General features: G+C 51.0%; 2 protein-coding genes across 4 annotated transcripts; one reads left to right on the top strand and one right to left on the bottom strand.

The window, feature by feature from the left end:
• The first annotated feature begins 59 nt into the window (after nt 1-59).
• MRTO4 (MRT4 homolog, ribosome maturation factor) lies at nt 60-6,735 on the top strand. The gene is made up of 8 exons (XM_059137697.1): nt 60-207; nt 3,092-3,150; nt 4,373-4,476; nt 5,112-5,193; nt 5,372-5,439; nt 5,687-5,838; nt 6,233-6,309; nt 6,427-6,735. Exons 1-8 carry the CDS (start codon nt 180-182, stop codon nt 6,574-6,576), a joined length of 720 nt encoding a protein of 239 aa, XP_058993680.1. The 5' UTR covers nt 60-179; the 3' UTR covers nt 6,577-6,735.
• Nucleotides 6,736-7,049: 314 nt separating this feature from the next.
• On the bottom strand, nt 7,050-13,105 carry LOC131810089 (aflatoxin B1 aldehyde reductase member 2-like). 3 transcript variants are annotated; one of them, XM_059137699.1, is made up of 5 exons: nt 12,940-13,105; nt 11,183-11,284; nt 10,931-11,052; nt 10,380-10,476; nt 7,050-7,724 (listed from the first exon to the last, which is right to left on the bottom strand). In XM_059137699.1, exons 1-4 carry the CDS (start codon nt 12,958-12,960, stop codon nt 10,407-10,409), a joined length of 315 nt encoding a protein of 104 aa, XP_058993682.1. In that variant the 5' UTR covers nt 12,961-13,105; the 3' UTR covers nt 7,050-7,724; nt 10,380-10,406. The 3 variants fall into 3 exon arrangements, with proteins under 3 accessions (XP_058993682.1, XP_058993681.1, XP_058993683.1); XM_059137698.1 differs by lacking the exon at nt 10,380-10,476; XM_059137700.1 differs by lacking the exons at nt 10,380-10,476; nt 10,931-11,052.
• Between the last annotated feature and the right edge of the window lie 11,530 nt (nt 13,106-24,635).

Genomic DNA, 24,635 nt, shown 5'->3' on the forward strand with positions numbered 1-24,635 from the left:
GGAGGCCCCCCAGCGGGCGGGGAGTCGCCCTGGAGACGGCCGGGCGGGGAGAGGCGGGCTTCGGCGCGGATTGGATCAGGCACTCAAGGGGGCAGCCCCGGAGGGCCGTCCCAGAAGCCCTCGCGCCGCCGGGGTCCTAGCAGTCAGCACCGCCTTCCGCCGCATGTGCCTGCAACGCGATGCCCAAATCCAAGCGCGACAAGAAAGGTGAGCGAAGGGGCTTCGAGACCCGGTGGGCAGCTCGGCCGGCAGGCTGCCCGCTTCGGTGGGGGCTTGTGGGGTACCGAGTGAGATGCCGGGGCGTCCGCGAGAAGTCCGCGGGCTCTCTGCGAACTGCGAGAGGGCTTCGCGGCCGCAGGCGCACCGGAGGGGGTTGGAACCTGGTCTGGTCAGGGGAGCAGAGAGTTCCGGGCCTCGGTTGCCCTTCCGAGGCTTACTGGGCCGGAAAACAGCTTCTGAGCACCCAGGCCGTGCCCGATCTCGCCTTGGCCCATCATCTTTCCCGCCTCAGCCCCTCTTTCTCAGCTCTCTGCGCTCCCTCCACCGTGGCCGCCTTTCCTTTAGGACAGGCTTAGTCCCGGCTCTGGTCCTTTCGCTTGCAGTGTTTCTGCCTGGCATGCTTATGCTTAGATCTTATGTGGTTGGGTCTGTCTCAGTTGTCAGTTCATAAGGCACTTCGTAAGAGACCATTCCTGAATGCCTTTACTGTGTGGTAGTGTCTCTCTCGCCTAGACTCTTGCTAGTAGTCACTGAACAGATATTTAGGGACCTGGCACCGTAGGCGGTGGCGGTGGGGGGAGGATACAGCAGTTACAGCAAGGAAAGTCTAGAGTTTAATGTTTTAGTCATGGAAAAAATACCCGCCCCCAAACACCAGAAGTCGAATCAAGTCAGATCATAATGAGTTTCATAGACTAAAAGTGAGATAAAGAAGGGGTGTTATTGGGGCGCCTGGGTGGCTCAGTGGGTTAAAGCCTCTGCCTTCGGCTCAGCTCATTATCCCAGGGACCTGGGATCTAGGCCCGCATGGGGCCCTCTGCTCAGCGGGGAGCCTGCTTCCCCTTCCCTCTCTGCCTGTCTTTCTGCCTGCTTGTGATCTCTGACTGTCAAATAAATAAATACAATCTTTTAAAAAAAAAAAAAAGTGGTGTTATTTAGTTTAGTGCAACCAAAGAAGGTATCTGATGAGTTGACAAATAAGCAGAAACCTAAAGAAAGGAAGCGCGCCATCCGTGGAGTTACCCCAGACCATAGTGTTCCGAGGAGAGGGAAGATAAAGTGCAAAGGGGCTGTAATGAGAGCACCTTTGACGTGTTCTGGGACAAGAAGCCAGTGTGGCTGGAGCAGAATATGCAAAGAAGGGGGAGTGGTCTGGGCTTTATAAACCTTCCCAAGGACTTGGCTTTCACACCCAGGTGCGATGGGTAGATATCCGAGAGTTTGAGCAGAGAGGTAACTTGTGGTTTAACTTTTTTTTTTTTTTTTTTTTTTTTTTAAGGTTTTATTTATCTGCAGGGCGCTTCATTGGCTCATTTATTAACTGTCTGCCTTCAGCTCAGGTCATGATCTCAGGGTCCTGGAATTGAGCCCTGAATCAGGCTCCCTGCTTCTCCCTCGCCCATTCCCCCTGCTTGTGTAAGATACTACTTATTTGAGAGAGAGAACACAAGCAGGGGGAGGAGCAGGGGTGAGAAGGACAAGCAGGCTCCATGCTGGGCAGGGAGCCAGACACAGGGCTCAATCCCAGGACCCTGAGATCATGACCTGAGCCAAAGTCAGATGCTTACCTGACTGACCCCCAACATGGTTTAACTTTTAGGAGATCACCCTAGGAGCAGCTGGACAGCTCAGTCAGTTGAGTGTCAGACTCTTGGTAATGGCTCAGGTCATGATCTTAGGATCCTTGGATTGAGTCCCCCTTCAGGATCTGTGCTGGGGGTGGAGCCTGCTTAAGAGTCTCTCTCTGTGGGGCGCCTGGGTGGCTCAGTGGGTTAAGCCTCTGCCTTTGGCTTGGGTCATGATATCAGTGTCCTGGGATCGAGCCCCACATTGAGCTGTCTGCTCAGTAGGGAGCCTGCCCCCCCCCCCCCGCCTGCCTCTCTGCCTACTTGTGGTCTCTTTCTTTCTCTGTCAAATAAATTAAAAAGAAATATCTTCTTTAAAATTTTTTAAAAATAGTCTCTCTCCCTTTTATCTGTTCCTGCCCCCACCTCTCCCACTCTGAAAAATTTTTTTAAAAATCACCTTAGTTGTCTTGTTGATAATAGACTAGGGAAGGTGGGGAGAGAAGGCAGAGTTGGAAGGAAGGAGGCCCACAGTAATCCGAGAGGGTCACGCCCGCGTGGTCCACAGTTGCAGCAGTGGAAGTGGTGGGAAATGGACAAGGACATTTTGTTTCCCCTCCCATGCTGCCCTTGCCCTGACTAGTGAGATTACCATTCCGTATATGTTCCTTGTGAGTGCCAGGCAGGATGAGTAAGAACGGACCCGTGACTGGGGGGCTACGTGGCTTTGCATCCGAAGCTCTGTTAAATGTTTGTGGAATGATTGGGTTCTGTAGAGGAAGCTCTGGTGAGATCTGGCAAATGGGTAAGAGGAAATTGAGTCCCAGCATTGGGTAGAGGTGCTTGCTCTCCCCAGAGGCACTGCTTTATCTGTGAATCCAAACTGTGAAACAGTTTGTGGCAGAAGATGTAGACTCCCCAGATTCATTATTCCACAGCTGAGGCCACCAAAGGTTTTCTCTGTGCACTATGATGGAGAGCAGAAAGGGACCTGCCTGAGCCAGCCACTGAAAGCACTCCCAAGAACAGGAACGAGCCCTGCCCCCGTACCTCAGTAGGGATTTTAGTTTAGCCTAAGAGGGGCACAGGAACACCTGGTTTGTCTGAGTAATAGGAAATACGTCAGGGGAGCCCCAGGCTCAGGAACACTAGAGAAGGCGCTCTGAGGACCCTGGGAAGACACAGCCTTGCCTTGCCTCGCCTCACACTGGCTTGGTCCAGCTGAGCTACCGAAGAGGAGGTAGAAACGAGCCTGCAAGGCCTCTGGCTTTGTCTCTCATCCCCTCTCTTTTTCTTCTTTGTTTCAGTTTCCTTAACCAAAACTGCCAAGAAAGGCTTAGAACTGAAACAGAACCTGATAGAAGAGGTAAGAGCTCATTCTTTTTCTTGTTCCAGACTTTGTATTTGGTTTATAAAAGGTGGCTAGAGAGCTGACAGGGAAACCGCTGTTTTTAAAAGAAAGAAAAAACCGCCACCATGAGGTGCTGGTTCCGTCCTTTTTCCTCCAGCGGCAGCACCAATAAAAACTTGCATAGTGGGGCGCCTGGGTGGCTCAATGGGTTAAGCCTCTGCCTTCAGCTCGGGTCATGATCCCAGGGTCCTGGGATCGAGCCCTGCATCGGGCTCTCTGTTGGGCAGGGAGTCTGCTTCCCTTCCTCTCCCTGCCTGCCTCTCTGCCTACTTGTGATCTCTGTCAAATAAATAAAGAAAATCTTTTTCTTTCTTTCTTTCTTTTTTTTTTTTTTGAAAAAAAAAAAAAAAAAAAAAAACCTCACATAGTAACGGTTTCCAGCTTTGACAGAGCTGTGCACCCCATGAAGTACTCCATGTGCTGTCCCGCTCCATCATTTCAGGGTTCCTGGGAGGAGTTCGCGCTCTTTCGCAGCGAGGTCACGGCCGCTTAGAGAGCTTTGGTGGCCTGGCCAGTGTCAAAAAGCCGTGGAGTTATACGGGGCACCTGGCTGGCTCAGTTGGTAGAGCGTGGGGCTCTTGGTCTCGGGGTCCTAAGTTCAAGTCCCATGTAAAGTAGAGCTTACTTTAAAAAAATAATAGTACGGGTTATCAGATGTGAGTGGGTGCACCAGCCCACTGTCTACACTGCTGCAGGCTGGGTGAGAGGGGAGCCTCCTCCAGCACAATGATGCCTTTTCCTTGAGGCCACGTCTTCATGGCTGCAGCCAGCAGTGTGGGCAGAGCAGGGCGGATGAGCCTCCTCCCCGTCAGTAAAGAATGAGGATTTATATATTTTCATTTGTCGAGCGTTCCAAGCATGGCTCTTCCTGGGTTGTCAGTTAATGGGGAAAGCAAAGAGATCCGTTCCACTACTGGCTGCAGATAAGTCAGAAACCTGAAGGCCATGGGGGTCGCAGCTTACCTGCACCTTGAGATCACACCTGCTTTGCCACAGGGGAGTCCCTGGAGTCCATGATCTTGGCTTCAGTAACAGAAGTAAGGAGGAAACAACCAGATTAGATGCCTCCAGCTCTGAACTTCCACAGCCGTTAGGGACCTAGACCAGATTCTTCCCTATCTGAGGTCCAACCTGTGCTGCCCCTTGAACTCCAGAACTCCATTGAATTGTCCCACAGCTTCGGAAATGTGTGGACACGTACAAGTACCTTTTCCTCTTCTCCGTGGCCAACATGAGGAACAGCAAGCTGAAGGACATCCGGAGCGCCTGGAAGCACAGCCGGTGAGCAGGCCTTCCTGTGCAGAGGAGCCTGGGTGCTCTCAAGCACAGGGGTGGTTACTGACCCTTGGTACCTCGGTCACACAGATACCACCGTAATGAGGACAAAGCATCACACCTTCCAGAGGCATTTTTTTAACTATTAAACTGTTCTTGCATTGAGCTCCTTGGGGGCAGGACTGGGTAGTTGCTCAGGAAATGTTTGAGCAATAATCCCTTAGAAGGGGCTCCCTTACCCCTGGAGTCTGGGCCCTTCAGGAACATCCCATCAGTTTTAGAGTGTCGGCGTGTACTCAAAATCCACACAGTGACCCTAGAGCAGGCTGTGTGAGCCGCCTGTCCTTGGGCTGCGCCTGTGATGGTACGAGTAAGGACTGTTGCGAACGGGTGAATGTGCCTCTTCCATACATCCAGATTGGGGGGCCTAGGGGGTCACGTAATGCTCACAGTGGGCCAGTAGATGAAATACTGTGAATGTTGGGGATCTGTAGGCATGGAAGATGTAGGAACCTCTGGCCAAGCCTCCTGCTGCAGAAGAGCCTGGGCCCGAGGTCAGGCTCCCAGGGACTGAGCAGGTCTGCACCTAATGGTGGGCGGGGGGGGGGAGCACTTCCTTCACAGACCTCTTTTCTCTCTAGGATGTTCTTTGGCAAAAACAAGGTGATGATGGTGGCCTTGGGTCGAAGCCCAGCTGACGAGTACAAAGACAACCTACATCAGGTGAGTTTCTGGCCGTCTCACTGGTGGAGGGATCGGGGAGAGCGTAAAGCTTGGTTTAAAGCTTAAAGCTCAGGCCTCCTTTAATCCCCAGGCCCAGAGTAGTGACACCAACCAAAAATATTTGCAGGTTTTGCCAGATGTCTAATGGGACTGGGCCAACCCTCCTTTTGTTCTGTAGGTCAGCAAGAAGTTAAGGGGTGAGGTCGGTCTCCTTTTCACCAACCGCACCAAGGAGGAAGTGAATGAGTAAGTGTTTTTGAGGACTAGGAGGGAAGGAGTAATCAGGGTACACTGTACTATACGGAGGTATCAAGTAAAAATGGGTTCCTGGAACACTGCTCCTGAGTCCTGGTTCTCTGCGGCACCGCGCTCCAGGCGGACTGCCAGTCAGCAGCCCACACGGGCGGGGAGGCGAGGCCGGGGGAGCCTTACTTCGTGCTCTGTGGCTGGGCCAGTCAGGAACCTCCCCTCCTGCCACTTGTCTTTTCCTGAGGTGGTTTACGAAATACGCGGAAATGGACTTCGCTCGAGCCGGAAACAAAGCAACTTTCACTGTGACCCTGGACCCAGGGCCCCTGGAGCAGTTCCCCCACTCCATGGAGCCACAGCTGAGGCAGCTGGGCCTGCCCACCGCCCTCAAGAGAGGTAGGGGGACGTCCCTGGAGCTGAAGGTTCCCAGCTTAGCTGCCGGAAGCACAAGCTCCCACACCCGACAGACCCACTCTGGCCTCTGTGGCTGAGCGGCTTCTTTCTGCCAGCCTCTGTTTTCTCACGTCCGAGCGAGAGTGGACAGTAACTCGCAGCCAGAACACAGCAGCTAAGGGACTTGAGGGAGGCTGTCGTGTAGGTCTCCCTCCCCAAAGGGAGAGGGCGGGTCCCCGCAGACCCTCCTGGGCAGCTGAGCACTTGCAGCTTTAGCCTGAGTGTGCTGGGGGGGACGGGGGGGCCCTAACCAGCTCTCTCCCAGCTCTGGGCAGCAGGCAGAGAGCTGTGCACGGGCCTCTGCAGAAGTCACCGTGTGAGGTCCCTTTCTCTGTAGGTGTGGTGACCCTGCTGTCCGACCACGAGGTGTGCAAGGAGGGCGATGTGCTGACCCCAGAGCAGGCCCGCGTGCTGGTGAGTCTGCCCCCCAACCCTCCGCCCAGCCACAGTCTGTGCACTGTAGCCCCGGGGACCCCCTCACGTCACCCTTGCTCCTCCTGACCATTGGTTCCTTTTATGTGTCCCTTACAGAAGCTTTTCGGGTATGAGATGGCTGAATTCAAGGTCACCATCAAATACATGTGGGATGCACAGTCCGGAAGTTTCCAGCAGATGGGAGATGACTTGCCCGAGAGTGCGTCCGAATCAGCAGAAGAATCAGAGGGGGAGGACGACAGCTGACGGACACTTGGCCGGACTGTGGGACCGCCATCCCGCTGGCCGAACGGCAGGGAGGGCACGAGGGATGGACTGCTTTTTTGTAAGCAATAAAACTGTCTGCAGGGAGCTCCTGTGGACAGCAGAGAGGACTTTTTCTAGGAAAAAAGGCCTTTGCTTTGAGCTTTTGTTTGGATTCCCTGGGTGCCTTTTGTTAACTTGGAGCCAGCTTCCAGCACGGCCTCCCACATGATGGCTGGGGACCTCCTGCATGATGGCTGGGGACATAGGGGCCACTACTGGAGCTAGGGCTTCTCTATTCTGGCCCTTGTGCCCCTCCTGGAAACGGGTTTGTCAAGGAATAGAGGAACCCTGGCTACTCTTCCTACCTCTTTCTTTCTCTACCTCCATCCCCACCCCATCCCGAACCAGGGCTAGGGGTCTAATGACAAGGCAGGACACTTTCACTAAGAGTAAAGCCACTGCTGAAACCCAGAGCAGATATGAAAACTGTTCCACAGCATTCTGGGAACTTTTATTCTTGGGAGTGACTCAGTGGTAGTTTTTGCCCAAGTTGTTCTTTGTGAAAGGAGCTCAGAATGAGAGAAAACCTTCAGGGCACCCAGCTTTCTTATGTGTGAGAGTGAGGGCCACTGCCAGCTGCCACATTCAGAGGTCAGGCTGGATTCCGGAGGGAGGCCAGGAAGCCTGTGCTCCTGCCCCCTCCCCGCAAACCCTTGGGAAGGACGAGCCCAAGGCTGCAGGCAGAGCTGGTGGGTGGTTGGGTCTAGCACCTTCTCTGTCCAGGCAGGACCCCCCTACATGGATCACAGCCCAGCCTTCTCACGTGAAGGCAGCTGGGAGCACTGCAGCAGTGGAGGAAATAAACAGCTCGTGAATGGGGACTGGAGAACAGCACAGGCCAAATAAAGCCATTTAAGGCCCAGGGTGAGAAGGTCAAAGAGTGACAGAGGGAGGAGGCCCTCTGCCATCTCAAGTCAGGACTGGCCCTAGCGGAAGTAGTTGGGACATTCGTGGGCGACCAGGTGCCAGGCTCGGTCGAAGGCCTGCACCACGGCCGGCTCCAGGGGCCCTTCCTCAGTCGCAGCCAAGTTCTGTGCCAGCTGCTCCACGCTGGACATGCCCAGGATGACCGCATCCCCGTGGGCGCCCTGCAAGGGGAGACAGCCAGCTGTGACTCCTGCCACATGCGCCCCCTTCCCACCCTGCCCCTGCCGGGACCGGGCTCACATGTCTACTTATACCCTATGTTATTCCAGAATTTATATGGCCTTCAAATAGCTTGAAAGCCCAGCCTCTACAGACTCCCCAGCGGGCAACCGTGAGTGCAGAGCCACTCCCCTGTGCCCTTCCACAGCTGGGTGAACCTGGGGTAGTCACTTGACAGCCCCAAACTGCAAACATCCTTAATTTTGCAGGAATTAAAATTTTGTGTAGTATTTGCATCAGGCCCGGCCCTGAACAGCTGTGGAAAAGGGAGCCCTCAGAAGTCGATCATGCTGGGGCCGGAGGAAGGTGTGGGTGAAGCATAGGACAGCAGAGAGGGAAGCCCTGCCGGGCACAGAGCCCAACTCAGCAAGTGTGTGGCCTGGTGCAGAACAAAGGCTAGTGGTTAAAAAAATGTAAGTTTTTCAGAGTCCACTTGGTGCTGGTGCCCTGTCTGGTGTAGCTGCGAGGCCCTAAGCGCCTCTGAAATCGCTTCCTTATCTGGGAAGTTGGAAAAACCACGCTTCATAGGGCCAGGGCTGTTCCTAACGGGGGCACTGAATGAAACTTCCCCGGGGAATTAGCATGGGGAAATACCAGAAGAAAAGGCGTCCTCTCAGACTATCGAGTGATTGTGTAGCACTCTCCCTTCTTCCATGTTCTCCTTGGCCCCACCACGGGGAAAAGCCGCTCCTCTGGGACGCCGGCTGCACCGGGAGTGGTGGTGCAGCCACCGGAGGGCGGCCGAGGTCATGCTGGGCGCGCTGCCACCTTATGCGGCCTGTAGGGCCTTCTCCACCAGGGCGATGGCTTCAAAGTGCTGCTTCTTCCAGAAGCTGGGCAGGGGGCACTGGAGGTACAGCAGTCAGTGCTATGAGGTCTCTCCAGGGCAGATGTCCCACCCCGGTCCCTGAGGCCCCCCGGAGCCGGCGTCCTCTGAGAATGCAGGTGGATTTCCAGCCCCTCACCCACATTTTCAGTCCAGTGAGGGGGGTCGAGGGGATGCAGTGGGCGAGATGCTTGCAATTCTCACGCTCACCGCATGTGAACAACCAAGGCCCCGAGATCAGGACCCAGGAACAGCCAAAGCACCACACCAGCGTGCCTCCTGTTACTGGACCCGCAACAAATCCTGGCTGAAGCCACCTGCCTCCATCTCTCCTACCGGCTCAGGGAGGACAGCAGATGCCCCAGGCTAGCCCCTTGCAGTGCAAAATGTAAAGGAGATAATGGACCTGATGGCGGGCAAGCCTTGTAAACTACGAAGACTGGTCAAGGTCAAAACCATCAGACCATTCTCCAGGGTGAAGGCAGGCCCCGGTGGTGGTGGTAAGAAATTGAGTATACTGCTTGGGGCAATGGTTCCCAAACCTGGACGCCTGGCCAGGAAGATCAGAAATTGTGGAAGGGATGGGGTGCCGGATTAGGACTGAAATCACAGCAGCGCACGCGAGGTGATCCAAACAGACACCCACAGACACGACCCTGCTTTAAAATGTCCTTGGCCATTTCAACAAGACTAACATTGGAGACTTGCACAAAACTTGCTTCTCGCCCTCCTCCCAGGGCAGGGCGTGGAACAAGGCAAATAAATTACCCACAGAAATTAACTGTGGAGACTCGCCCTCTATAAACTGGTTAGAAGCTTGCCAGGGAGTCCACGGAGGACATCTAAATCTGCAAAAGGAGGGGCGCCGGCTGGCTCAGCTGGAAGAGCCTGTGACTGCATCTCGGGGTTGTGAGTTCCAGCTCCACACTGGGTGGAGATAAGTACAACTTTTTAAAAAATAAAGTTAATAAATGAACAGTGATAAAGTGTGCACTTTGGAGAGCTCGCAGGAGAGCCCAGAGGGAAAGAGCCAGAAGAGTTTAAATCATCACCTCTGACTGTACAACTTGGCAAGAGGTTGCTTTGAGCCACGGGCCCGTATTGTTCTGACGGGAAGGGTCAGCTTTCCAGAGTCCTGATCCAAGGGTACCCCCTCCCATGCCCCCAAGTGCCCAGGGGGTGAGCGCTTCCCCGGAAAGACTCGTGGAGCTCTGAGAAGGCCCAGGGATCCTCATTCCCAATCCAGGCCCCTAAACATTCTCCAGAGACACACAATACTCAGGGTGTGGGGATGTTGGTAAAGCCCTTGGGAAAGCAGGGACCTAAGTCTGAGCACCAAGAGGAGGCGCCGGCTCTCAGAAAACAGCCCCAGAAACCCCCTATTTCAGACTAAGAGGACCTATACCACCTCTTGCCCCAAGGCAGCCCATCCCCGGCTCATGGATTCCTGTAGATCTCAGCCCAGTTATTCCCGAAGAAGCGGCCCTCGGGCCGATTCCCGTCCTTGTCCTCGTACTTGCCGGTCAGCAGGCCCCCTGCGGGGAGACCACCATCAGAGCCATGGGCCCACCCTGCTCCCAGAGGCTGTTCTGGACTGGTGGGGGTGTTGGGGAGAACCCAGGAGGGATGGAGGACACAGCCCAGCCTCTCTTCAAAGCCCTCCCTGCTTCCCAGACCCTGGGCCGGGCACCATCTGTGTCAACAAGAGGCAGAGATGGGCCAGGAATGGCCTCCCACCCCAGGGGTAGCCTGCCCGCTGAGCAGCCCCGACCAGCCAAAGGGCTGTAGGCGTAGAACCTCAGTCCGAAGTGCCTGAGGCAGAGGAAGAGCTCCGTTTCCACCTGCCGGGTGGTAGTGTTGTACATTCCCTGTGGGTAGAAGGGCCAGCTGCAGTGTGTACACATTTCAGAAGAAGGGACCCCAAATCTTCCCTTGCAGAGCCTGCAGTTCAGACCCTAACAATCCTAGGACTTGAACAATCAGCATATCCTTAGTGGAAAAGAACATTCATTCATTCAGCCAACGTCTCCGAGCACCAGCCATGGGCTGGACATGAAATTTCCATCCACGCACCAACCGGACAAGTCCCCTGCCCTGAGAGCTTTAATAGCAAGGTAGAGCATCAACAGGTATCATCAAGAAAAGAGGCAATCAGAGTCCACTAGTAAGCTCTGGAGCACTGTCTGGCACCAAGTAGGGGTATAAGCATTTGCTGAATGAATGAGGGGCGTAGAGCCTGAGATAGATCGATCTCAGGCTCCTCTGGGGCATCAGGAAAGGCTTCCAGGGGCCGAGCCCACCAAGTGAGCCCTGAGCACTCACCCCTTCCTGGGAGAAGGGGAAGGCTGGTCCAGGCTCATGCCCACAGCCAGGGAGCAGGAAGGAAGGGCCTGAGCAGCACCTGCGGGCAGGAAGGAGAAGCCAGGCCCAGAGCCAGCAGCTGCCTGCTGGCCAAGCCGAGGAGCTCGCACGTCATCCCCACGGCCCCTGGGAGCCATCCACAGGCTGCCATGGAGAGGGCACAGGAGGCAGTGGGAGGGGCCAGGAGAACCCCGCGGCCCGGCGGGCCCTCACCTGGTACACAGTGGGCAGGATCCAGCCGTTGTTCCTGCAGATGCAGATCTCAGCCACCTCCCAGGAGGCATAGTTGGAGAGGCCAAGCTCCACGAACTTGCCCTGCAGGGGAGAGACCTCGGTCAGAACCCACCGCGGCCCAGGACACTGCAAAGGGGAGATGGGGTGGGAACCCTGTCCCTGGCTCTGCTCTGGGATGACCCTGGTGCCTCCACTCTCCTGAAGGCTGAGGCTGGCCTCACCTCCTGGGGTGCAGCTGGTGGCAGGCACACAGCGTCTCCTCCACGTGGGTGTCTGGGTGTCGTGGTCTGGCAGGTGCAGGTAAAAGAGGTCTACCTGGGGGCACTGCAGCCGCCTCAGGGATGTCTCCAGCTGGGCGCGGAGACTGTCAGGCTTCAGTGAATTCTCACCCAATTGTTTGGCCTTGGTGGCGATTTTCACTTTGTTGGGGGGTGTGAAATGAGAGTGCAAGCCAGTTAACCAAACACTGAAAAAAGTCTAGAGTAATGACTTAGAGAAAGACCTGGGTTGGTATCCCAGCTCTGCCACTACTAGCTCTGTGACCTTGACCAAGTTACTCACCCTCTCTGAACCTCAGTCCTCTCAACTATAAATTGGTAGTGCTGTTGGTACCTATTTTGTGGGCTGGTCCCAAGGATTGCTCAGAACTTGAATGGACGTGTTCATTATCATCATTGCTAAGGTCATCACTGTGATGGACTATTTACCCAGCACCAATGACTGGCAGACCCAACAGCCAATCACTGCCCTCGAGGACACACTGTCTTTGCTGCATTACAATAAGTGAGGCAGGGATATGCACCAGGTGCTGGCAGAGCCGGGGACATAGAGGCAGAAGGCCCCCCGCAAGCTCAGGAAAGGCCTTCTCTGGAATCCGAATCTTGGTCTCTGGGAGGAAGTCACAGGCTGCCAGTCCGGGAAGGGTGGGAAGTTCATCCCAGAGGGCGAGGACAAGGGCAAAAGACCATTGGAAAAGAACATGGTGCGAGATGAACCATGCCTGCAGTTCCAGGGATCCAGGGCACCAGGTTCAGGGGGTACACAAGGCAAGAGAAGGGCCACAGACCCAATGCGAAGGGCCTTGAGAGCACCCCGTGAAATCCGGCCCTCCCTGCACACTTGGCCCTTGGCAAGTCACCTGGCTCCTTGAGACTTAGGAGCAGGCTGGAGGACGGCTCACTTAGAATTCTTCCCGTTCCTCCGTCTCTTCTTCACGTTAATCAAACTTCGGATCTGAGGTTTAAGGACTTTGACCCCACTAGCTCTGACCAGAAGGAGGGGAGCGAAGGAGGGAAAAAGACATTGAGAAATAAGACCCAGAGTGGTCAGAGAAGCAGCCCGGTGATCTAGAAAGGGCAGGCACTGAGATGCAGGCATATATTGTCTTATTGTTCCACACCCTGCGTGCTGTGAATCACAGAAGACAAGCGAGACTCTAGCAGAGGAGAGAGAAGAGCCCGGGGGAGACACCGTGCCCGGTGCTAGTGACACTAGGATTACTACTCCAGACTGTAACAGTAACAGCCAACATTGCTAACTCTAGGAACCTGCTAGGTACTGCCGAAGCTTCTCAAATGGCATCAGACTCGTGGTGGAGGTTCGCCTGCCCTTATACAATCCCTTCACTTAGCTGCATCTGTCTGCTCCAACACCTGCGCCTTGCCAAATCTCTCTGCCTTGGCACACCCACTGCCCACGCCCACAGCGCTAACAGCCTGCCCTCCTGGCAAACTAACCAGTTCTTCAATCTCTAACATTCCCTCTTCTGAGGTTTCTTCACTGGCCCCTCCAGAAGTGCACCCTCTTCCCGGCTTCCCCAGCCTTCTCTAGAGTTAGAGCTCCGTGGAGTGGCTTCATGTCAATTTCCCGCGGACGACCTCAGAGGCCAGCCCAGAGGGCAGTTAGATACCCCACCGCCCCCACCCCCCGACCCCGCCCACCGAGCTCCTGCGGCTCCCAGGCGCTGTCACCCTCGTGAAGCTTGAGGCCCTGCCCACCGAGCATGGCACCCGGAGCCCCACAGAGCAAAGTCTAGGACCCAGAGCTAGGAGGAAGCAGATCCCCACACAGGTTCCGAAGTCTGATCCGGGGCTGTGCATGGTAATGCCAAGACAGTATGGGCACGGTTCCAGCACATCAGGTCCGCATGGGGCACTTGCGGGGGGCAGGAAAGGAGGTAGGGGCTGCACAGCGCCAGATTCCTGCTTTCAGGGCCCCCTAGAAGACCTAACCAAGTCGTTCCACACTGGACCTGGGGTGGCACGTTGCAGAGGGAGGGTCCTGGGCTACCTTCTGGGAAGGGAAAAGGAGAGGAAAGGAAGTTCAGGACAAATCACTGTCTGGCTGTCTGGAGTGACACGTGCACGGGGCCTGAGGAGCAGGGGTTCCACAGGGCTGCGGGGAGGCCGGCGGCCTGGAGGGGCCGAAGCCGTCAGTCCTGCCCGCGGTCGAGAGCCCAGGGGTCTCTGCGGTGAGCGGGAAGCACTAACCAGTGCGACCCCCGCGCCGCTTTAAGGAGGGGCTTCGGGCCCCGCCCACAGGGGCTGGGGGCGGAGCGCCGAGGGGCGGGGCAGTGTGCGCACCTCCCCCTTCGCCCTACTCTCCCTCCCCACCCGGACTCCGCTGCGCGCACGCCCCTCGCCGGACTTCGGGGACCCGGCGCTTGCCTGGCAGGTGAGCTGGGGCTCGGCCGCAGGTCGGGAGGGTGCTCCAGTGCGAGGGTTACGAGCGAGCCCCAAAGCTAAGTACTGGGACTCCAGGGGCCTCGCGGCCATGCCTCGCATCTCCCTCGGCCTCGCCCTGAATCGTCCCGAGGTCCCGGGATCGTTCCGGGGTCGTCCCAGGGATGGTTTTCCTACCTAAAATGAAGTCTTGGTTGGGACAGAGGCGGGGGCGGGGGGCGGCGGTGCTCGGGCTGTCCTGTCGCCCTGCGGTCCCAGAGGAGACTGCGATGGAACTTGCCGAAGGCTCCAGCGCGCGTCCCAGTGGAATGCCAGGGTCAAGTTTGAAGACAAAGAACCGTCAACTTGGAACACGTATACCCATGCGAAAATACCGTTCAAGGGGCACCTGGGTGGCTCAGTGGGTTAAAGCCTCTGCCTTCGGCTCAGGTCATGATCCCAGGGTCCTGGGATCAAGCCTCGAATTGGGTTTCCTGCTCAGCAGGGAGCCTGTTTTCCCCCCTCTCTCTGCCTCCCTCTCTGCCTACTTGTGATCTCTGTCTGTCAAATAAATAAATAAAAATTTTTAAAAAATTTTTAAAAAAAGAAAAGAAAATACTGTTCAAACGTGAAGGCAAAATAAAGACTTTGCTCAGACAAGCGGAGGTGTAGAATTCAGGGTAGCAAACTTGCGCTCTGCTGCAAGTCTTTTTAGACGGAAGGAAATTTGAATTTACAAATTCAAAAAAGGGAAGCGCTGGGGTGGTCAAGGTGGAGAAATATAAAACACTTTCATTTTCAACCATTGTTTTTAGTCTATTTATTTAAGTAATTTCTACACTGAAGGTGGGGCTGAATTCACAACTCAGACATCCGGAGTCACACGCTCTTGCCACTGAGCCAGGGAGGGGCCCCCATCTTTGACCTTTTAAAAAGATCGTTGCGTTTTTATAAAGTTAAACGTAAATTTACCAGGGCGCCAGAGTGGTTCAGTGGGTTAAGCCTCTGCCTTCGACTCAGGTCATGATCCCAGGGTCCTGGGATGGAGCCCTGCATCGGGCTCTCTGTTCAGCGGGGAGCCTGCTACCCCCCCCTCTCTCTGCCTGCCTCGCTGCCTACTTGTGATCTCTGTCAAATAAATAAATAAAATCTTAAAAACAAAAACAAAAACATAAGTTTAGGGGCGCCTGGGTGTCTCAGTGGGTTAAAGCCTCTGCCTGCGACTCAGGTCATGATCCCAGGGTCCTGGGATGGAGCCCTGCATTGGGCTCTCTGCTCAGCAGGGAGCCTGCTTCCCTTCCTCTCTGCCTGCCTCTCTGCCTACTTGTGATCTCTATCAAATAAATAAATTTTAAAAAAACCACATAAGTTTACTATAGGTCTCAGCAAAAACCTATGTTCACAGCAAAACCTGTTCTTTAGAAGCTTTATTTGTAATAGACAAAAATTGAAAACACCTGAAATGTCCCTCAATGGCAGGATGGATACTGTGCTATATTCATACAGTGGAATGAAGAGATCAGCGGAGTCACAAGGATGAATCTCATCTGCCAAGCTGCATACTGTAGGATTCTACATTCCTGCAGTGTAGACATTGCCGGACATTCCTGCAAAGACAGTACTAGAGAGACGGAAATCTAAGCAGTGGTTACCAGGGGCTGCTGGTAGGAGGACAGAAGGACCACTTAGAGTCTGGGGGAGTGAGGGAGCTGTCCTACATCTTAATTGTGCTGGTGCTTACATAACTGTATGCCTTTGTCAAAACTTTCAGAATTGTATCCTTGGGCCACCTGGTTGCCTCAGTCTGGAGAGCATGTGACTGTTGATCAGGGTCCTGGGTTTAAATCTCACATTGGGGGTAGAGATTACTTAAATAAATAAATAAATAAATAAAACTTTAAAAAGAAGAAAGAACTGTACCCTTAAAAGGGTGAACTAGCATATAAATTATATATTAGTAGGAACATAAAAAAAGATACTGTTCAAAGAAAAAATAACAATGTATTATTTATAATGCAAAGGAAGAAGTTTACTACAAAGTTAGAAGTAAAATACATGAAAACAATAGCACACTGGGCACCTGGGTGGCTTAGTAGGAGCATCTCCCTTTGGCTCAGGTCAGGATCCCAGGGTCCTGGAATCAAGTCCTACATCGGGCTCCTTGCTCAGCCCTGCCCTCTGCTTCACCTGATTGTGCACTCACACTCTCTCTCTTTCTCTGTGACAAATAAATAAAATCTTAAAAAAAAAAAAGAAAAAAGAAAACAATAGCACACAGGAAATGGAATGAAAGGCAGTATACTGTTTTAAGTACAAGTGACCTGGTGTACTATGATTAGAAGGCAGATTGTGATAAGTTAAAAATGTAAATCATAAACCTTAGAACACCACTGAAACAATAAAACGAAGAGGAGTGGCTAAGAGGGCAATAGTGGAGGTAAACCCAAATCATAAAAACATACTGAATTAAGCCAAAAGAAGGCCAATAAATATGAAGAAAAGGAAAAAGAACGGATGAAACAAACAGAAAACAAATAGCAAGGTAGGTTTAAGCCCAATCACATCAATAATTACATTAAATACAAATGATATAAATGTTGCCATGAAATAAGCCAGAGATCGTCAGATTGGCTCAAAAAGCAAAACCCAACTATATAGGAAGTAATGAAAAACTGACTGAAATATACAAATAAAAATAGGTTAAAAGTAAAAGGATGGAAAAAGACATACCTTGGGGCGCCTGGGTGGCTCAGTGGGTTAAAGCCTCTGCCTTCAGCTCAGGTCATGATCCCAGGGGTCCTTGCTCAGTGGGGAGCCTGCTTCTCCCTCCCCTTACTTGTGTTCTCTGTCAGTCTCTCTCTTTCTGACAAATTAAACAAATAATAATCTTTTTAAAAAAATAAAATAAATAAGAGCAAAGAAGTCAGTTAATCAAAGGGACATAACAATCCTAAGTGTGTATGCATTTAATATTAGAACATCAAAATACATGAAACAAATTGTTATAATTAAAGAAGAAATAGATAAATATGCAATTTACAGTTGGAGATTTCCATACTCCTCTCAGTAACTGTGAACAGTAATTAATCATCATTGACAGAAATTCAGGAAAGAGGGGCGCCTGGCTGGGTCAGTGGGTTAAGCCTCTGCCTTCAGCTCAGGTCATGATCTCAAGGTCCTGGAATCCAGCCCCACATCGGGATCTCTGCTTGGCAGGGAGCCTGCTTCCCCCCTTCTCTCCACCTGCCTCTCTGCCTACTTCTGATCTCTGTCTGTCAAATAAATAAATAAAATCTTTAAAAGATAAAAAAGAAATTCAGTAAAGACATAAAAGACTTGAAAAACACTATTAACTGACTTAAAATAATTAATAGTGAACCCAAAAAGAGAATATTTATTCTCTTCAAGTCCCCATTCACCAAGATATGCCCTTTTGGGGTTCATAAAACAAGTCTTAATAAAAGGATTCAAGCCATAAAAGTATCTCTCTGACTATAATGAAAGTAAACTAGAAGTCAATAACAGAATGATTTGTTTCTGGGGAAAAAAATCTCTAAGTCTTTAGCACTTAAATACCACTTCTAAACAATCCATGGACCAATGAAGTAATCGCCAGGGCAATTAGAATATATTTTGAACCAAATGAAAGTAGAAATATGATGTATCAAATTTTCTGAGATATAAAGTAAAACTAAGAGGGAAATTTATAGTAACATAAGGACATATTATAAAAGAAGAAATTTCTCAAATCAATGATCTAAGCTTCCACTTTAAGAGGGCACCTGGGTGGCTCAGATGGTTAAGCATCTGCCTTCAGCTCGGGTCGTGATCTTGGGGCACTGGAATCGAGCCCCACATTGAGAATCCTTGCTCATTGGGGAGTCTAATTCTCCCTCTCCCTCTCCTACTATCTCTGTTTGTGCTCTCTCACTGTCTCTGTCAAATAAATAAATAAAATCTTTAAAAAAAGAAAAAGAAAAAGAAAAGAAACAAGAGAAACAAGAACCAATTAAACCTAAAGTTAGGACAGAAATAATATAGATAAAAGCCAAAATAAATGGCATGTGAAACAAAATAAAAAAACAAAAACAAAAACAAAACCTGAAGAAAGTTCTTTGACAAGATTAATAAAATTAGTAAACTTCTAGCCAGACTGATCAGGAATAAAAGATACATATTACCTTCATCAGAAACAGAAGAAGAGACGTTGGGGCACCTGGGTGGCTCAGTGGGTTAAAGCCTTTGCCTTAGGCTTAGGTCATGATCCTGGGATTCTGGGATCGAGCCTCGTGTTGGGCTCTCTGTTCAGTGGGGAGCCTGCTTCTCCCTCTCTCTGCCTGCCTCTCTGCCTACTTGTGATCTCTGTCTGTCAAATAAATAAATAAAATCTTTAAAAAAAAAAAAAAGAAGAAGAGACATCACTACAAATTTTACAATGAGATTGTAACACACAAAGAAAGCTGCACAGTCATGCTAGGTCACACATAAATGACCAATTGAATTACAATTTACCCTATAGTAGACATTTGAACTAGCCTATCACCTTGGTCAGAATTGGCGCCCAAAAGGCAGGGCCCACACTCCTTGGTAGCTAGGGAGACGTATGTGCACTCTACTGATTGGATATCTCCACCTGACCCGACTCATCCCTGTATTTGGGCTGTTATTTCCACCTGATCTGACCCACCCTTGTGTTTGGGCTTTGTCACCTGGGACCGGTTTCCCGGACTTGCTTTTAAGTTCCCCGGGAGGGCCGGGCAGCATCAATTTAAGTTTTACTGCATAAACAACAAAATGGCTGTTCAACCAAGGTGGGGCCACTCTGGCTAAATTGGCCCTTACAATAGCCATTAACCTGAGCAATGAGTGAGGGTTTCTCCTGCATCTATTAGGAAGAACAGTCAGAGAGAGTCAAGAGTCCCCTTCGTCTGGGAGGGCCTGTTTCCTCCAGCAACCTGGGTTTCCTTGGAGGAGGCCTTTTTAGAGAATGAGCATCTGTATGTCAGGAGGTAGTTTTACGAGCCAAACATGTTCTGCAAGAGGCCCTTAGGTCTGGGTCCTGATTTAGAGCCCCGAAAGCCTGGATGGACCTAGCGTGCTTCTATTCGCCCTGTTTCCCACAGAGAGATCTGACAGATCCCACTGAGGCCGGCAGTGTTACAGGAGATCAGTCCTTTCCTATGTTTTGCAAACTGAATTGTTTCCACTGGGTTAAAAAGCATCCCAAGTCCCTGGGGAGTGAAGAAGCCTACAGAGGCCACGTTCCCACAAAAGTAAAGAAGGTCCATTACCAAAATCCCCTGACTCTGGGATGGGGTCCCATGCAGCCTTTGTCAGTGTTTCTGTGTGTCAAAAATGACCAGAGGTGTCCCTCAAACAAAAAAATCACTATTGGGACGCCTGGGTGGCTCAGTTGGTTAAGCAGCTGCCTTCGGCTCAGGTCATGATCCCAGTGTTCTGGGATCAAGTCCCACATCGGGCTCCTTGCTCGGCAGGGAGTCTGCTTCTTCCTCTGCCTCTGCCTGCCTCTCTGTCTGCCTGTGTTCACTCGCTCTCTCTGACAAATAAAAAAATCTTAAAAAAAAAATCGCTATTGATCACCATCCTGCCTCACCATAAAGACATTCCTGCCATAAAAGTCCCCATAGGAGGGATGCTGGTGGCCCTCCGTTTCCCCATCGCATCCTAGGCTACAGATGGGTGCCTGATGAAGGGACTGAAACACGTGCCATGCTGTCTTATACCCTGGAAACCAGGTTACCCCCTACCATTTTTAACTCATGGAGAACATTAGGAGAGTTTTACAAGGGAAATTACCCAATTTTGTAATTCAACTAGTTACTAGAGAACAGTGATGGAAAGCAGTAAAGATAGAAATCCACCATGGTTCTTTTTTTTTTTTTTTTTTTAAAGATTTATTTATCAGAGAGAGGGAGGGGGCAGAGAGCAAGCACAGGCAGACAGAGAGGCAGGCAGAGGCAGAGGGAGAAGCCGGTTCCCTGCCGAGCAAGGAGCCCGATGTGGGACTCGATCCCAGGACGCTGGGATCATGACCTGAGCCAAAGGCAGCCGCTCAACCAACTGAGCCACCCAGGCGTCCCAGAAATCCACCATGGTTCTAAGCAACATTCCAACACACGTGGTCCTTACAGCCAACTTCCCTAGAAAATGGTTCCCAGCTGGGCTTTATTTAGTTCAATTGGGTCCTGGTTTTGGCCAGCTCCCAGTGGAAGTCCTGCAGCCAGAAGTGGCTAGACCAGGGATGTAAAGGGTTGATATTAGATCAATCAGGAGGAAACCTCACATGTTGTCTTAAGATTGGAACCATCCTGGTGATTTAGTTGGCTGTCCTGTGCCCAAGGCTGATGACTCTGTATAAGGACAGGAGTAAAGAGAGAGCATCGAGTTTCTGGATGCTCTGAATGAGCATCTGAAATGCTCATTCTGAAATGAAATTCAGAAATTTCATTTCTGAATGAAACTCGAGTTTCATTCGAGTTTACATGCCAGCCAGGGTACTAACTTCCAGCCGAAAGGCAGGCTTTCTCCTCCCCGCAGAGTAGCCACAGGCTAGAGGGTTGTGGCCTGAGCAGTCGGCATGAAAGTGTCCCAATAAGACCATACTCCTTGAAGAGCTCCCGAAATGAGAATAAAGGATGAGGAGAGAAAGTACCCACTAAGTTCGCATTGAAGGTCAGAGTCCAGATGAAAAGACTCAAAGCCCCACATTTGGGCACCATGTGGTGTGGTTTTGGAATATAGGTGAGGTTCGGTGCAGTGAGGTCCAGAACTGATGACCAAGAAAGAATTCTTGAGACGTCTTTGGTGCAAAATGGTGGTTTTATTAAAGCACGGGGACAGGACCCGGGGGGGGGGGCAGAAAGAGCTGTTGTCTCAGAGTTGTGAGGGGTGGCTGACTATATACTATGGGGTTGGGGAAGGTAAGGGAAAAGGGAAGTTTTCAAAAGAATTCTCATAGGCTAGGGAGGATCTACAAGATACTGGAGGCCTTGCCATTGTCAAGTCAAGGTTGGTTTCCCCTCCAGGAAAGCCATAATGCTAAGGGAGTTGGGAGCTTTGGAGCACCTGGGTGGTTTAGTCAGTTAAGTGTCTGCCTTCAGCTTGGCTCATGATCCCAGGGTCCTGGGATCGAGCCCTTTGTCTGGCTCCCTACTCAGTGGAGAGTCTGTTTCTCCCTCTTTCCTTCCCCCTGCTTGTGCTCTCTTACTCTCTCTCTCTCTCTCAAATAAATAAATAAAAGACAGTTGGGAGATTCTTGGAAGAATGTCACACGCATCCCTCCTGTGGGGTTGGGGGGAGTGGTGGTTGCAAGTCTTAGTCTGTGCATTGTCCTCAGCTAGCCTTCTGTTCCCTCATCAAAGCAACGAGGGTCGAGCCCCCTGATGTGAACTAATGTCCTAATAAGAAGTACAGGAGACTAGCGCTCTCTCTCCACCGGGTGAGGGTAGACAGCAAACAGGCAGCTACAACACGAAGAGAGTGCTCACAGACACTGAATACACCGCTGGCTCTTGATCTTGGATACTTCAGCCTCCAAAAACTGTGAGAAACAAATATTTGTTGTTTTAAGCCCCCCAGTCTGTGGTGTTTTGTTACAGCAGCCAGGAGAGACTAAGACAGTCGGCATGAGCGTCTTGAAATGATCGCCATTGTCTGGAGATGATGACTGACCTTGGGCAAAGTAGAAAGTCCAGCTGATTTTTTTTTTAAAGATTTATTTATTTATGAGAGAGAGAGAGGGACAGAGAGAGAACACAAATGACAGGAGGGGCAGAAGGAGAGAATCTTCAAGTAGATTCCCCACCAAACATGGGCCCAATCTCAGGACTTTTGAGACCATGACCAAAGCTGAAACCAAGAGTCGGACACTTACCTGACTGAACCACCTGGGTGACCCCAAAAGGTCCATTTTCTTAGCACTATGACACTTCACTTTTTAAATTTTTTTAAAAAAGATTATATTTATTTATATGTCAGAGAGAGAGAGAGGTCACAAGTAGGCGGGGGGGGGGAGCAGGCTTCCCGCCGAGCAGAGAGCCCGATTTGGGGCTCGATCCCAGGACCCTGAGATCATGACCTGAGCCGAAGGCAGAGGCTTAACCCACTGAGCCACCCAGGTGCCCCGACACAGAACTTTTGATCTAGATTAAATAACTGTCCTTCTTAATTACATGTGCTCAGTTGTCATTCCAAGTTTCCTTAGGCATGTCAGGAGTCAAGCAGTAGCTGTTGGTGTGTTGGTATCAATAACAGAAACACTTCACAAATAGAAACTAATGCCAGTTTTCTATCAGTGCCAGACACTTCGAATAGAAAATCAGTTAATTCCAATAATCATTCAACTTTTCTTCCGTCCACTTCATGCAATCAAAGTAAAGCTCTTGGAAGTTCATCTTTTTGTTTTATTTTATCTTATTGATTTGAGAAAGTGCACAAGCAGGGGAAGCAGCAGGCAGAGAGAGAGAGGGAGAAACAGGCTCCCTCTGAGCAGGGAGCCTGATGAAGACCTTGATCCCAGGACCCTGGGATGATGACCTGAGCTTAACTGACTGAGCCACCCAGGTGCCCCTCTTGGAAGTTCATCTTGTCAAAGATAAAACATGTGGGACTCTTGTGAATTTAATTAATTAAGTAAGTAAGTAGGCTCCACGACCAACGTGGGACTTGAGCTCACAACCCTGAGATCAAGATCTGAGCAGAGATCATGAATCAGACATTTATTTATTTATTTATTTATAAAATATTTTATTTACTTATTTGACAGAGAGAACAAGCTGCAGGAGCATCAGGCAGAAGGAGAGGGAGAAGCAAGCTCTCTGCTGAGCAAGGAGCCTGATGTCAGGCTCCATCCCAGCCTCTGGCATCATGACTTGAGTCGAAGGCAGACACTTAACCCACTGAGCCACCCAGGCGCCCCAAGAGTTGGACGTTTGACTGAGCTACCCAAGTGCCCTGTAAAGGCTATGTTAAATTCAATTACTAAGTTCAGCATCAAAGATGGAAGTGTTTTTGCAATGAGCACACACAAATTCTAATGCACCATGGTGTCACGTTAAAAATAGTCCTGGGGCACCTGGGTGGTTCCGTTGGTTAAGCATCTTCCTTGGCTCAGGTCATGATCCCAGGGCCCTGGGATGGAGCCCCACATAGGGCTCCTCATTCAGCAGGGAGTCTGTTTGTCCCTCTGTCCCTCTTCCTGTTCATGCTCCCTCTCTCTCAAATACATGAAAAATAAAATCTTTTAAAAAAATTGTCCTGTTAAATTAAAAATCGATGGAATACGAATGTACTTTATCATATGTAGTATGGAGCCTCACATTCCCCTCTTCCACATGGTTTCTGAAAGGTATTCAGAATGCAAATTTGAGCCACTGATAATGTTCACCCCCACATTCGACACTGGTGATGCTGACAAGCAGACCAGAATGGGACGTGAGCAAGTATGTCAGCACAGATGCCCCCCGTCCAGCCTCTAGCTTCAGTAGATGCCTTTCTGCCATGTTAATTCGAGTACACAAAATCTGTTCCACGTCATTCTCCAGTCTTTCATACACCACAGACCAGTTTCCTTAGTTTGAAGTTGTTTTTGAAAAAGATTTTACTTATTTGACAGAGAGAGATCACAAGTAGGCGAAGGCAGGCAGAAAGAGTGGGAAGCAGGCTCCCTGCTGAGCGGAGAGCCGGATGTGGGACTCGATCCCAGGACCCTGAGATCATGACCTGAGCTGAAGGCAGAGACTTAACACACTGAGCCACCCAGGCACTCTGAAGTTAAGTTTGTGCTGTTTTCCAGAATGTCTTTTAAAAAAGCTCATTAGATACGAAATGGCTGAATTCCAGTAACCATGAAACCTGTATGAGATCCACTACCTCAGAGTTCTAACAGATGGAACATGACCTAGAGGACACATCCCAAACAGGGCTACTCGGGACTGAAGGTCTCCTGGCCAGTCCAAAGGCACATCTTCTTGACTTGACCACTAGACTATTGCTCCCCGTGACAGAGGTTGTCTTCCAAAGACGACCGTTTGTTCTCTCACATCCTCCTTTACAACATAACGTTGACGCTCAACCCATGAACCAAGAGTGCTGCTGTGGATTTTCCAAAGATGGGACATATCGAGCGTTATGGCTTCCACCTGGTTTTCTTGGGATGCTTGCCCTCAGAAGCTAGCTCCACACTTTGAGGAAGTCCAGGCTACGTAGAGGCATCACACACGAGTCTACGCTTGACCACAGCAGCTGGCATTCCCGCTGGAGATCACCTTCAACGCCAGACGTGTGGGTGCATTGGACTTCAGGTGATGCCATCTCTGGCTTTAAGGTCCCTTCTCAGACAATGGGGAGCAGATGAGCATTCCCCACTGAGACATAATTCGCACATTACATGAAGCATCCAAGTCAATGGTTTTTAGGGTATTTGGAGTTGTACAGTCATCAGAGTTGTAGAGTTTTCCATCACCCCCCATGAGATTAGCCACCATTAGCAGCCACTCTCCATTTCCTCCAGTGCCCTTCTAGCCCTTGGCAACCACTAATCCACTTTCTGTCTCTAGTCGATTTGCCTGTTCCAGACGTTTCATGTAAACCAAAGCATCAACTAGGTCTTCTATGACTGGTTTCTCCCACATAGCATTGTTTCCAAAGCTCGTCCAGACGGTAGATGCTTCTCTACTTCATTCTTTCTTATTGCTATTCCACCGTATGGATAGGCCACATTTTATTTCTCTATTTGTCAGCAGATGGATTGG

This window comes from Mustela lutreola, chromosome 10 (genome assembly GCF_030435805.1).
Source record: "Mustela lutreola isolate mMusLut2 chromosome 10, mMusLut2.pri, whole genome shotgun sequence".
Lineage (NCBI taxonomy): Eukaryota > Metazoa > Chordata > Mammalia > Carnivora > Mustelidae > Mustela > Mustela lutreola.